The sequence below is a fragment of the Podarcis melisellensis genome (genome assembly GCF_964234715.1).
Source record: "Podarcis melisellensis genome assembly, contig: HAP1_SCAFFOLD_263, whole genome shotgun sequence".
In the NCBI taxonomy this organism is placed as follows: Eukaryota; Metazoa; Chordata; class Lepidosauria; order Squamata; family Lacertidae; genus Podarcis; species Podarcis melisellensis.
The window spans coordinates 72094-85997 of NW_028112944.1; the positions used below are offsets into that span (position 1 = coordinate 72094).

General features: G+C 45.5%; 1 protein-coding gene across 1 annotated transcript; it reads right to left on the reverse strand.

Moving 5' to 3' along the window:
* Nucleotides 1-1470: 1470 nt before the first annotated feature.
* Nucleotides 1471-9700, reverse strand: LOC309362436 (uncharacterized protein). The gene is made up of 3 exons (XM_081931787.1): nucleotides 6223-9700; nucleotides 5086-5272; nucleotides 1471-3444 (listed from the first exon to the last, which is right to left on the reverse strand). Exons 2-3 carry the CDS (start codon nucleotides 5183-5185, stop codon nucleotides 2075-2077), a joined length of 1470 nt encoding a protein of 489 aa, XP_081787913.1. The 5' UTR covers nucleotides 5186-5272; nucleotides 6223-9700; the 3' UTR covers nucleotides 1471-2074.
* Nucleotides 9701-13904: the final 4204 nt, after the last annotated feature.

The window sequence follows — 13904 nt, forward strand, 5'->3', positions numbered from 1 at the left end:
GATGGAGCCCCCACAAACATTTGTCACATTTTGAAGGGTTTTTTTATTAAAAACAAACAAAAGGCTTTTCCTTAGGCTCTCATAGCCCTGAAATTAGCTCTTGAAAAAGAGAGGGTTGCCAAATAGCATGGCCCCCAAGAATGAAAACAAACACTTCCAAATTCTTTTTTGCACCCCCAGAGACAGGTCTCAGCAACCTTTTAAAGTCGAGGGCCAGATCACTGTCCTCAAACCTCGCTGCGGGAAGGAGTATGAGTGCGCATTCTTTCGTTACTACACGATCCAAAGATTAAACAAAAAAATAATAAAGTTCTGAAGGTCCCAGTTCTGCACCGCAGCATATCTGTTCCGTTCTGAGAGACCCTCCCAGGGTTCTGGGGTGTATGAAGCCTTGATTCCCTGTTTTTAACTCCGCTACCGAATGCAGCGAGCGGTTCCTTCTGCAAGACGCGTGTTCTCCGCTCTCCTGTCCTGGAGGGGGAGACGCTTTCGGTAGCGGAGTTAAAAACAGGTTGTCAGGGGCTGCCTCAAGTCTCAGCTCACAAAAGACCAACGCCAAGCTCTTCTTATATACAAGGATGTTTATTGCAGTTCATTATTGGTTCCACAACCGAGGCGTGCAGCCCCGCGTCTCTTAGCCTTAGACGTTTGAAGTCCCCTCTGAATCGGTCCCGCCTCTACACCAGTTTAAGAGGCTTGTGCTAGTCCACCTCTTCCTGTCCTTCCTTTTCCGCAGGGTCTTTCTGCCCCCCTGAGTTCCTTCCCTCCTGCTTTCCCCTGACGCGGAGTCCCCAGATGCCTGCTCCCCCCTCCTTCGTGCTTTGGGACCAGGCTCCTCCTCTGGGCTCTCTGCATTTCCGCGCGCCTCCACAATTGAACTTGGCGCGCGTTCGCTTCCCCTGACCTTCCTCTTGACAGTTACACTACTCCCTGTACTACTCTCCGCCCCTTCCGGCAGGACGTCTTGCCCCGATCTCCTTCCCCTGTCTCCTTCCTGCTCTGCTCCGTGTGTCACACTGGGAACTCCACCCTCTGCACTCCGTTCCTGCTGGGAAGCCGGCCCCGATCTCCCACTCCCACTCGGGGTTTCCCACTCCCACTCGGGGTTTCCAGCCCGTGGCCCTTAGGTTGCTGACCCCTGTCCAGAGACTTCACAGCCATCTTCACTTCCTAGGAACTCTGGGAACTGTAGTTCTGGGAGGAACCTCTTAGAAATTTCTGCGCCTCCTCAGCCAACTACAATTGGACATCCTGAGACTACAATTCCCAGAAAAGCTGGACCAAGGTCTTTAGCCACAGCCCTGACCAAATAATGGAGCTTTCTCTTCTATCCCTCTCCACCTCCCACATTCACAACAAATCAGTCTCCCACTCCTCAGTCCCTTTCACTAACCTCCCCTAGCCCTAATTCTTCTACATTCCTTTAAAACATTTCTGTGAACTAAGGAACACAAAAAACACCCTCACTGGTCACCTTCCACAGGTCAAAAGCCAATGCAGAAAATATTTAATAAAAACAGCTCTAAACAGGTACACAAGAGCACAGAAAAAAGGAGATGAGTTTCAAAAGCAATACCAAATGAACATTTAACACAGGGACCTTTCATTCAGCTGGAAAATGCTATCAGTAAAAAGGTCTTCAATGGGTTATGCAAAGTCCAAGTAATGAGCGCCTGGAATACTGATCTACAAGACAAGGGCAGCCCATCATTTTGGCAGTGAAAGGCAGACCTGAAAACTAAACAGATTCAACACACACCTTGAGCATTCCAGATTCACACTCCCTCCCTGTTTATCTAGCAAAAAGTTGCCACTTATTTTGTACATTTAGTATATATGACCTTCATTACTTTTATACATACATATGTGTATACAAATTTAAGTACAAACACTAAAACATCATTCCATGCATTTACATCTGATTTCCCCCTTTATGAGTTTCTTGGTGTAAGTAGTGAACCCTGAGTGGAAAACTCCATACATTTCTATCATTTCCCTAGTGTGAATTTACTAATGAACATTAAGGTCTCCACTCCCTCTGAAGTCCTTTCCACATTCAATACGCCTGTAGTTTTCATTGTGTGTGAGTTAGCTGATGTCTTCTAAGGTGTCCACTTTGACTGAAGCTCTTAACACACTCCATACATTTAAATGGTTTCTCTCCTGTGTGAGTTTGTTGATGTATTCTAAGTGTTTCACTACGACTGAAGCTATTTCCACATTCAATACATTTAAATGGTTTCTCCCCAGTGTGAGTTCTTTGATGTATTCTAAGGATTTCATATCGACTGAAGCACTTTCTACATTCAATACATTTAAATAGTTTCTCCCCCGTGTGAATTTGTTCATGTACTTTAAGTGCTCCGTTATGACTGAAGCTCTTTCCACACTGCATACATTTAAATGGTTTCTCTCCCGTGTGAGTTCGTTGATGTATTCTAAGTGTTTCACTACGACTAAAGCTATTTCCACATTCAATACATTTAAATGGTTTCTCCCCAGTGTGAGTTCTTTGATGTATTCTAAGGATTTCATATCGACTGAAGCTCTTTCCACATTCAATACATTTAAATGGTTTCTCCCCCGTGTGAGTTCGTTGGTGTACTTTAAGTGCTCCGTTACGACTGAAGCTCTTTCCACACTGCATACATTTAAATGGTTTCTCTCCCGTGTGAGTTCGTTGGTGTATTCTAAGATCTCCACTTTGACTGAAGCTCTTTCCACATTCAATACATTTAAATGGTTTCTCCCCCGTGTGAGTTCGTTGGTGTATTTTAAGTGTTCCGTTACGACTGAAGCTCTTTCCACACTGCATACATTTAAATGGTTTCTCCCCCGTGTGAATTTGTTCATGTAGTTTAAGTGCTCCGTTATGACTGAAGCTCTTTCCACATTCAATACATTTAAATGGTTTCTCTCCTATATGACTTCGCTGATGACTTTTAAGTGTGCCACTTCGACTGAAGCTCTTTCCACAGTCCACACATTTAAATGGTTTCTCCCCTGTGTGAGTTCGTTGGTGTATTCTAAATGCTCCACTTTCACTGAAGCTCTTTCCACATTCAATACATTTAAATCGTTTCTCCCCCGTGTGAGTTCGTTGATGTCTTCTAAGATTTTCACTTCTACTGAAGCACTTTCCACATTCAATACATTTAAAAGGTTTCTTCCCCGTGTGAGTTCGTTGGTGTATTCTTAGTGCATCATTTCGACTGAAGCTCTTTCCACATTCAATACATTTAAATGGTTTCTCCCCTGTGTGAGTTTGTTGGTGTATTCTAAGTTTTCCACTTCGACTGAAGCTCTTTCCACATTCCGTACATTCAAATAGTTTCTCTCCTTTGTGAGTTTGTTGTTGTATCCTCAATTTCTTTGTTCTTTCGCATAAATTCACAGGTGGCTCCATAGAATTCTGACTTTCATCTTCCTCACCTGTTTGGGAGTCTGGGAGGAAAGAGAATCCTGTTAGACTTTCAAGAAAGACAAAAAGGGAACTGAACACATGTCAATCCCAATCTGTACCTTCTCTCATTTTTAACACCTTCATTCTCCACTATCCTCTCTAGGGTCCAATTTTATGAAAGCTGATGAGATAGTGGCAAGAGCAACACATGATCACTCCATTCACAACCGGCAAGCAGGAAACCGGCAAGCAGGATTGGAGCACAAGAGTCTTCTCTGCCTTCCTGTGCTTTCCAGAAACTAGTATTAAGAAGCATTATTGCCTAGGACCACGAGGGCAGAGACGAGACGTCAGTCTTATCCTTTTCTTCAAGCTATCCATGTTGCTGGCCGTCACTGTCTCCTGTAGCATAGATTCCATAAATGAACTACACTTCTGTTTATTCATCTTTTGCAGCCCTTAAAGGCTGATAAATGTATTATTGCCTAAGCTTTTGTGGGCTGCAGTCTGACAAAGTGGACTCTTGACCAGGAAAGCTGGTGCCACTATAAACTTCTGAGTCTCTTTGTTGGCTTTGTGTACTTATTTTCAAATTTGCACCAAGGTTATACCACAGTATCTCCATGGAAGCTTAGGGACGGACAAAATTACAGGGTGTCAGCTCCGTGAATCTCAAGCCTCTCGTGCCTCCGCTGACAGAGCCTGAGAACGCAAGAGATGTGATTCAGTTGGAATGTGAAGCAGGGGAGGAGCAGCCAAGCTGCAGCAGGAGGAAAGAACAAAGAGCAGGAAGAGGGGGTGCCAGGGGGGGGCACAGACTGTTATTTCCAGTTTGAGCTCTGACACAGAGACCCTGGAAATAGCGTGTCCAAAAAATCGTAGGCTCAAGAGAATATGCGAGAAGAGGGGAAAAGAAAGCGAAAGTGGGGGCTTCTTTGCTGGAGGACTCGGCAACTGCAAGCTGGGATGAACAGGCTAAAGACTGAGCTCCACAGTGATTTGTGAGTTTGAGCAATAAACCTGAGATAATTACTACTGGAGTTGTCTCGCGTCTGTGCGGGAGACCCAAGGGGCGCTAAAATTATTATCACTCACTCACTCACTCACTCTCACAAACAACCCCAGTCTGTAAGATTGGCAAGTTTACACAATTTGCTTATAATACCAGACACTCTTGGACTTTATATGCCCAATCCTAAGTGTAGAGCCTCCAGCCACAGGAATCGTGTATCATGATAATGGGTCCTTTGTCCCTTAAGCCCACCAAACTGGGGAGGTGCATGCATTTATTGTGTTTTGATGCTGGTGGAATGTATCATTCTGACTCTGTCTATAAAAAATAAAGGTAATAGAAACCATTTAAATACATTAATTATAAATAATTATGGGAAACATTTCCATTCCCCTTCACCCATTATTCAGGATTGGTGTGCAACATCATTATCATCAATTATTCCTGCCATGGAAATAACACCTAAGGTTTCAAAGCCTGGAGGAAGAAAATCTGCCCCCACTACTTTAGGAAAAGGATTCAAGAAACAAAGAGCTGCTCCGGAGAAGGCCTCACCCCTTCCTTCTTCCTGTCAGGAACTTCCTTCCATTTGTCTCCTCTCCATCTTTTCCTCTTTCTCCCTCCACCTTCCATCTATCCCTGTCCCCATCTCCTCTCCTCTGGAACTCACCAGATTTCTCCAAGGGTCCTGGGAGGGAATGCTCAGAGGTTGTGGGGAGGGATGCAGGAGACAGCCTGACCAGGTCAACCGTCCATCTTCCTCCTTCCATCCTGGCCAGGCTTGCAGGTTCAGTCTCAGCTAGGTTTGCAGGTTGAGCTTCCTGAGGAGCACAGAATCCAGAGCAAGTTGCAGCTTCCTGGGAGGGAGGGAAGAAGAAGAAGCCAAGGGAGTCTGAGAGCCCCTGCAGGGATTCTCCTGCCCAAGACATTCTGCTGCCCCTGGAGAAGCCCCAATTGGGCACCCCTTCCCAAAAGCCCCCTCCCATTTTCAAACACCTTTGGCAATCCCTTTCACCTGCCTGTCCCACCTCGTGGCCTGAGAGGAGATCCCTTGGAACTTAAGAGTTAATCTGCAAAGGACTGCTCTGAATACATGGGTGGCCCTTGCATGGAGAAGAAGGAATCTTCTTGCTTGCATCTGGACCCCCTGGGAGAGGCGGGGGATCTGCCCACTGCTCCCTCTGCCCTCACTGCCTCCTCCAATGTCCTCCTGCCCTGCAAAAACCCTTTGCTCTTGTTTCTCAGGGGAGAGAGGCAGAAAGAGCCTTCAAACCCATCCGTTTCCTCCTCTGCTCCCCCTCCTGTCCTTTTGGGAAACAGGAACTTTGGTCATGAGTAAACAACTTAGATGGCAAGTTTGCAAGATAAGCACTTTAAAGCACTGCTTGTTCCTACTATGTGTGTCTCTGTGTGTTTGGACCTAGAGGACAGCATACATGATTCCAAAAAGAGGGCAATTCTTTAAAACCGAAGGCCATTTCTACAAAATGGAAGACTTCCAAAGGCAGCCTTTTACAAGGAAATTTTTGACGGTTTTTAGTTTGTTGGAAGCTACCCAGATGGGCAGAGGCAACCCAGGATGCAAATAATAATAATGATAATAATAATAATAATAATAGCTTCCTAAGCCTGTCCTGGGACGCGGGTGGCGCTGTGGGTTAAACCACACAGCCTAGGACTCGCCAATAAGAAGGTTGGCGGTTCGAATCCCCGCGACCAGGTGAGGTGAGCTCCCGTTGCTTGTTCCGTGCTCCTGCCAACCTAGCAGTTCAAAAGCACGTCAAAGTCCAAGTAGATAAATAGTTACCGCTCCGGCGGGAAGGTAAACGGCGTTTCTGTGCGCTGCTATGGTTTGCCAGAAGTGGCTTAGTCATGCTGGCCACATGACCCAGAAGGTGTATGCTGGCTCCCTCGGCCAATAAAGCGAGATGAGTACCACAACCCCAGAGTCGGTGACAACTAGACCTAATGGTCAGGGGTCCTTTACCTTTTTAAGCCTGTCCTGCTATGCATGCTGATCAGAGACTGTCCAAACAACCCTTTTGAACGCAACAGGGCTTCCTATTTTTACTGCTACCAGTGGGATCAGTCAAACCACGAAGCCACTGATCAGCCAGAGTTTCCTGTTTTCACCAAGCACAGTTTGAAGTTAGCTTAATATCCCAGCTTGTTCCAAAGCTGGCAGCTGTAGTTTCCTGGTTTGGGCAAAATGGAAAGTTTGTTAGTTATGGCTCATAAGAGACTGTCTGGTTTCAGTACAGTTCACCCTCAGGGCCAGCCCAATCATGAGGTAAGGTGGGACAATTAGGTCAGGAGGCAGATGCAGGGAGATATGGGACCAGCACATTCCCAGCTCCCCTGTTTGTTAGCCTTGCTGCCAGTGCAGGACCACAGCTGGTAAATTTGTGCAACTACCCATTTAGAGTCCTTCTCTTTTCCCCTCTCTCACTAAAGGTTGGGTGGGAGTCCTTCCTGGAGTGATGCATTCTGGTTCTGGGGGCCAGGAGAATGCGGTGGCGGCTAGAGTTTTTTGTTTTAATCTTGGGTCAACTTAGGTTTTAGCGTAACTTTGCTGCAGCAATGCATTAAAAACTGTTCCTATTTTTAACCCAGCTTTTCAGGTTGTGATTCAGTCATCTGAACCTGGCCATTATCTTAATAGATCTTGCAACAACCTTGCAAGGTAAGCCAGTCTTATTTAATGCGACTACACATGGGATTGCTGAGGCTGCAAGACGTGCCAAGATTTTTACCTCAGTGGGGAGAAAAGAGCATTTTGGAAATGGAGGCAATTTAGAGGAGGAAAACGGGGGTTGGTGGAAGGTCACCTCTTCTGACACAGCTTCTGCTCTGATAAAACTCAGAGTCACCTGCAGCTCTTTAGGTAAAGTAAGAATAGCAGGAGATATGATCGCAAACCTGCCATGCAAGGTTTGGTCTAGCAAACCTTTTTAAAGTGGATTAGAGAGAAAGTGCAGGGAGGAGGAATATTCACCACCAAAGCTAAGCAGAACCTCCATGTCTAGAGGCACTGGACCTGTGACCTCCAGGTGCTGGAAACCCAGGTGTGTGCATGTGACTTTATGGTCTGCATATCTTTTCTGTGTGCGCATGCATGTGCATACATTGGCCTCAAAGCTCACTGGAATGTGGCCTCCAGAATTAATGCAGCTTTAAGCCCATAAATGTTTCGTTCCTCCTGTTCTATCGGAAAGAACAATCAAATCTAAGACTATCAGGAGGAGAGAACTCCTGGATCTACAGAGTTAATGTTCTCAACATCCTATGGACACAAACTGCAATGAGATTTCTCTCTAATTACTAATTAGATTTTTTTTCTTAAAAAATTGAAGCAGATAACAGATTTGGGTGGCATGCGTATCTATGGCAAGAGAAGAAAAAAGGTTATAAATTGTTTGAAAACCAGATCTTCCGGAAATCGTTAATTGAAGTATGGGACAGATATAAAAATCTATTAGAAATGGGGGTTCCACATTGGTTATCCCCATTAGAGGTTATGGGAGTCAAGAAAATTAATATGAGGAGTAATTGGATTACTTACGGAGATTTAGTGGTAAAAGAAGGAGAGAAATGGAGATTGAAGCCATACGAGCAAGTAAAAGAACATGTATTTGATTGGCTGCACTACTACCTGATAAATGATATGTTTAAAAAGGATGTGAAAGAAAAAGGGTATAAAGAAAAAGATTCGAAATTTCAAACGGAAATTGTTAACAATGATTGTAAGATAATCTCAAAAATGTATAAAATATTATTGGAATGGCACACGATGGATGAGGAAGTTAAATCTGTAATGATTCACTGGGCCAGAGATTTAGGGTATAGTATTGATATGGAAGACTGGCAAAAAATATGGAATGAAAATCTGAAGTTTACAGCATGTACTATGTTAAAAGAAAATGGTATGAAAATGGTATACAGATGGTATATAACACCAGTTAAATTGGCAAAAATGTATAAAACCTGTAACAAATGTTGGAAATGTAAAGAGAAAGAGGGTACTTTTATTCATATGTGGTGGGAGTGTAAGAAAGTGAAGGGGTTCTGGGAAATGATATATAATGAGTTAAAGAAAATGCTGAAATATAGCTTTGTAAAGAAACCAGAAACCTTCCTACTGGGAATAACTAGAAATGAAATAAATAAGAGGGACTGTAAACTCTTTCAGTACGCAATAACAGCAGCGAGAACATTGATGGCCCAAAAATGGAAACAAGAAGAATTACCGACTTTGGAAGAATGGAGAAAAAAACTAACAGATTACGCAGAACTAGATAAATTAACTGGAAAAATCAGACTTCAAAGAGACCACAAGTTCCTAGAGGACTGGGGGAAATTCAGAGAATATTTGAAGAGTGTATGTGAGGAACAAACAACGCTAGTGTGTTTTAAAGAAGCTTTGTGGAAAAAATAAGGAATATTGCAAGAATGTAAACGAGGATAGAAAGATTTTACTTGAAGGCAATACTATAATTAAGGAATGTGAAGGTAGAAATTTAATTACGGATGATTGTCAGAGGAGCTGAGGGAGGTTCAAAAAGTTAAAATATGTGATTTGGAAAATTGTATGATTGGAGATATTGTGAAAATTTTAATAAAATTTATTATTAAAAAAAATTAGAAATATGAAGCAGTATAGAAATGAAATGAGTAATAATCTGAACATGAATAGCTAATTTCAATTTCGCCTTCCTCAGTCTTTTACAATACTGTCTTCAACTTTTTATTATCATTAATTCATTTCCATATGCCACACATCTTAAGAATCCTCCTTTCTTCTGCATTCTCTAAACTGTCACCCACTTCAACCCTCAGCCTTCATCTGAAAACTCTGCAGCCTTACTGGGGAAGGTGGAAATAGAACATTTAATGAGACAGGTTTAAGCCTGTCTCACTGATTTACACGCAGACACAAGAGGTCACTAGCTTTGACAGCTTCGGAAAAGATCAGGTGCCTTCTCCGGGAAATAGATCTATTAGCTGTTTTATTAGCCGTGACAGATCAACAGAGCCTCCATGTGTAGGCATAGTGTACCTTGATTTGGGGGAAGACAAAAGAAGCTATTTCCTTGCTAAATGAATCTGATGGACATCATTACTACAAGAGAAAAGAGAGCTTTCAAAGGCGATCAGACCAATTCACAAATGAGGGCGATAGGTTTATCAATGGCAGTGGAAGAGGAAGGGGGGGCAGGAGTAGTGGCCTGCAAAGGGTGTCAGGGGGCTGCAGGGTGAGAGGGACACCTCCCTGTTGCACTGCTCTTCCTTCCCCCCCCCCCGCCTCCCCTTCCCTCTCCGCCGTGGGGAGGACCGTGGAAGAGGACGGGGCTCCCTGCTGAGGGACAGGGAGAGGGGCGGCAAAAGCCCCATCTACGCCGCTGATCCGTGAGCGACTATATGCATCGTCCATCGGGAAGCAGCAGCTGCCCTAGACCCCTCATTCTGCCCCTTGAGCTCAGGACTGAAGGGAGCAGCTCCCCAGGGTCTCCGGCAGGGTCCGTGCCAGCCTGAGCCAGAGATGTTTGCCCCTGTGCCCTCCTGCAGATGCCCTGCCCCTCCGCTGCGCCCCTTCCCCTTCCTGCCCGGTTGGGGGGGGGGCGCCCTGCAGCCTCTGATTCCACTCGGGGCCTGATCCTGCCAGGCCCACCTGCTCTCCCCCTCCTCCCACCTCCCGCCTCCTGCACCTCGGACTCCTCGCTCCGTCCCTGCAGCGGAATCCGGCTCCTCTCCGGGGAAACTCGCCAGGCCACGGCCCGCTGCTCCTCCGCTCTCCTCGGCGGGGACAGGAAAGTGCAGCCGCTCTCGAGTCCCCCTGGCTGGCCCCGTTTCCTGCCTCTCTGGGCATCGGAGCTCGCTGGCTGTGGGTTGGGCCCTGGGAGGCTGCGAGGCTGGATGCGCCCCCTTGCGCTGTCCCTCAAAATTTATTGTATCATTGGAATCTACATGGCATCTTATAAGATATCCAGAATGTTGCACAAATAAGTCTCCTTATGATCCGATGTGCAGTCACTGGTTTCCTCATCAGTAAATCTTTTCAGAAAGCTGGGACGATGCCACCCTGCAGCCACAGCTGTCAATTTTCAGATTTGAAAATAAGGGATCAGCAGCCTCACCTGTCCCGGGGACAGTCTACGGGATATCTAACAATCCGGGATAGCAGCGGGAAATGGCACTGGAATAAGGGAATTTCCGGCAAAAAAGGGAAGGTTGACAGCTATGCCTGCAGCCCGAATGGGTAGCTGGAGGAGGCAGTCCAGTTCCCAGCTCTGCTGGTTGGGATCATGCAATCACTTAGCTCCAGCAACCGACCTTTCCAAACCCTCCAACATTAAACATTAAAACATTAAAAAACTTTCCTACACAGGATTGCCTTCAGTATAAGGTTGGGGAGTTGAGAAGTGGGGATAGAGGGGGGGGGAAGTAAACTTTCATTATTTTACAGAGTGCATATCCAAAGTTTTTGTGTCGGTGACACATGCATAGGTTCTCCTTCTATTCATTCATTTTCATTGGCAGTGAGAAAGATCGGGCCCCCAGGGCATAGTTGGTTGCCTTCAGTTGACTGCAGTGAAGGGAGAACCAATTGGAGCAGCAGATTGTTGCAATTCTTGGAAAGGGATGGAAAAGAGCACAGCTACATCGCGGTTTGGTCTTTCAAGTACTTGTTGTTAAATACAGTGGTACCTCTGGTTACGTACTTAATTTGTTCCAGAGGTCCGTTCTTAACCTGAAACTGTTCTTAACCTGAAGCCCCACTTTGGCTAATGAGGCCTCCCGCTGCTACTGTGCCGCCGCCACACGATTTCTGTTCTCATCCTGAAGCAAAGTTCTTAACCCGAGGTACTATTTCTGGGTTAGCGGAGTCTGTAACCTGAAGCGTATGTACCACTGTACTCTGTGAGTTGAGTGAGGCTGAGAGACTCCAGAGAAGTGTGACTAGCCCAAGGTCACCCAGCAGCTGCATGTGGAGGAGCGGGGACACGAACCTGGTTCACCACATTACAAGAAGAAGAAGAAGAGTTTGGATTTGATATCCCGCCTTTCACTCCCTTTAAGGAGTCTCAAAGCAGCTAACATTCTCCCACAACAAACACTCTGTGAGGTGAGTGGGGCTGAGAGACTTCAAGGAAGTGTGACTGGCCCAAGGTCACCCAGCAGCTGCATGTGGAGGAGCGGAGACGCGAACCCGGTTACCCAGGATTACGAGACTACCACTCTTAACCACTACACCACACTGGCTGGAAAAAGGGGAAGTTCTTTTCTTTGCATTAAGTTGTGAAAAATAAAGCAATAAATTTTAAAAACAACCCTTCTTTCAATGCTTTCTTTTTAAAGCAAAAAAAGAGGTAGTGCCATAGTTTGAACAGTTTTGCCTTGTATGGGAAGGATATATCTGAGATACAAATGCACACACAACTCTCTCCCCTCCATCCAGGCGAGGAGGAGGCATTGTCAGGAGTTTAAAGGGACATCCCGGCTGGCTAAGGTGCGAAGCAGAGCCATGGAAGGGGGTGGGGTGGATTCTGAGGACCACAGACCACATGTGCAATTGGCTCCCAGTACGTTTCCGAGCACAATTCAATGTGTTGGCGCTGACCTTCAGAAAGGCCTCGGTCCAGTATACCTGAAGGAGCATCTCCACCCCCATTGTTCTGCCCAAACACCGAGGTCCACGCTGAGGGCATTCTGGTGATTCCCTCCCTGTGAGAAGCCAAGTTACAGGGAACCAGGCAGAGGGCCTTCTTGGTAGTGGCACCCGCTCTGTGGAACACCCTCCCACCAGATGTCAAAGAGAAAAACAACTGACTTTTAGAAGACATCTGAAGGCAGCCCTGTTTAGGATGCTTTTAATGTTTAACAGACTATTGTATTTTAATATTTTGTTGGAAGCTGCCCAGAGTGGCTGGGGAAACCCAGCCAGATGGGCGGGGTATAAATAATAAATTATTATGATAAATTATTAAGTGCAAATCAGGTAAGTAAAGAGAACTGTTTCAACCCAACTGTAGTGTATATGTAGTACAGCCATACCTTGAATGTCAAACGCCTTGCAACTCAAATGTTTCAAAAGTCGTATGTCCGACACAGCTTCTGATTGAGTGCAGGAAGCTCCTGCAGTCAATCGGAAGCCGTGCCTTGGTTCTCGAACGGTTCCAGGAATCAAACGGACTCCCAGAACGGATTAAATTCGAGAACCAAGGTACGACTGTACAGGGATCAGGATCAGTGTGTTTGCAACTTCAGCTGAAAGTATTTTTCACAACTTTTTTTAACAGTAAAAACTTTTAATTAGTTCTATTTGACAAGAACATTAACAGCCACCAACAATTACGTGGATTTGTTTGCTAAAAAGGACAGGTGTAAACAAAGCTCAGAGCTACACAGGTAACTTCACAAATGAACCTTATATTTTCCTGCTTGACTAGACCAGCTGCCATGTTTGGGTTGTTTTGCTTTGGTTTTTTGAAAGGAAAAAAAAAGGCTCAAGCATCATTTTGACAGGCAGCAAACTTTCACCCTTAAGAACTATGGAATCTCTTATCTGCCACACAAGAAACAAGGCCTAATTCCACCCCCACCCCACCAAGACACACCTTAATCCTCTCTAGCTATTTACTGGTCCATCAACCCTGATGGACCTAGAAATATTCCCAGTTCCCCTAATTGCTGTCAAAACTATCCCAAGGTGGTGTCAAGCAGATATTTCCCCTAATATTTCCACACCTCAGACGATCTGATCCAAATCAACATTCATAAGCATGGAAACCGAATATGTTGATGCTTGCCTAAGTTTCCAGGATTGGCAACTTGCAATCCCAGTTCCTGGCAGTCTGTTTCTGAACTATAAGGCATTGGCTGGTTCCTGTCACCTGGCAGCTGGAGGTTTCCAGAGAGAGAGTGCAGAGGGCTGAGGAACCAGATGCTGGGACTTCAACTGGAGTTCAACAACACATGGGCCCCAGCCCTGCTATATGCTATATGGAGACAAAGAATGCTTTCTTTTCAATCAGATTCAGAACTATTTCCTGTCTTCTTACCTATGAATTACATTTCTGTTGCACACTTCCCTCATCAAGCCCACCACAAGATATATTGCTTTCACGCACACAGCAACCCTGCGAGGGAGGTTTCACATGAAGATGGTGACCAGCTTTAAGTCGCCCAATCGGCTTCACGACTGAGGAAGGATTTGAATTGTCCCTGGCATTTGTGGACCTAGACGCAAGGAAACCTGTGGTCCTTCAGAGATCATTGGACTCCAGCTCCCATGAGTCCCAGCCAGGATGGCCAATGCCAGGGAAGACGTGAGTTGAAATCTAACAACATCTGAAGGGGCCACAGGATGCCAGCCTTTCGCCAGGTAAATATTCTGTAACCATTTTGTCGTGCTGGCCCACTTTTACTTTTCATGTTTGAACGTACAAAGGAACAAACTGTGCCTCAAAGAGGAAAGATCACCCAATCCCT

What these genes read in the sequence shown, in the direction of transcription:
- LOC309362436 (XM_081931787.1), bottom strand. Translation starts at nt 5,185, where the DNA reads ATGGAAGGAGGAAGATGGACGGTTGACCTGGTCAGGCTGTCTCCTGCA. An exon ending in AGGACCCTTGGAGAAATCTG is followed by an intron (nt 3,445 to 5,085) that starts GTGAGTTCCAGA and finishes CTTTCCTCCCAG; the next exon opens with ACTCCCAAACAGGTGAGGAA.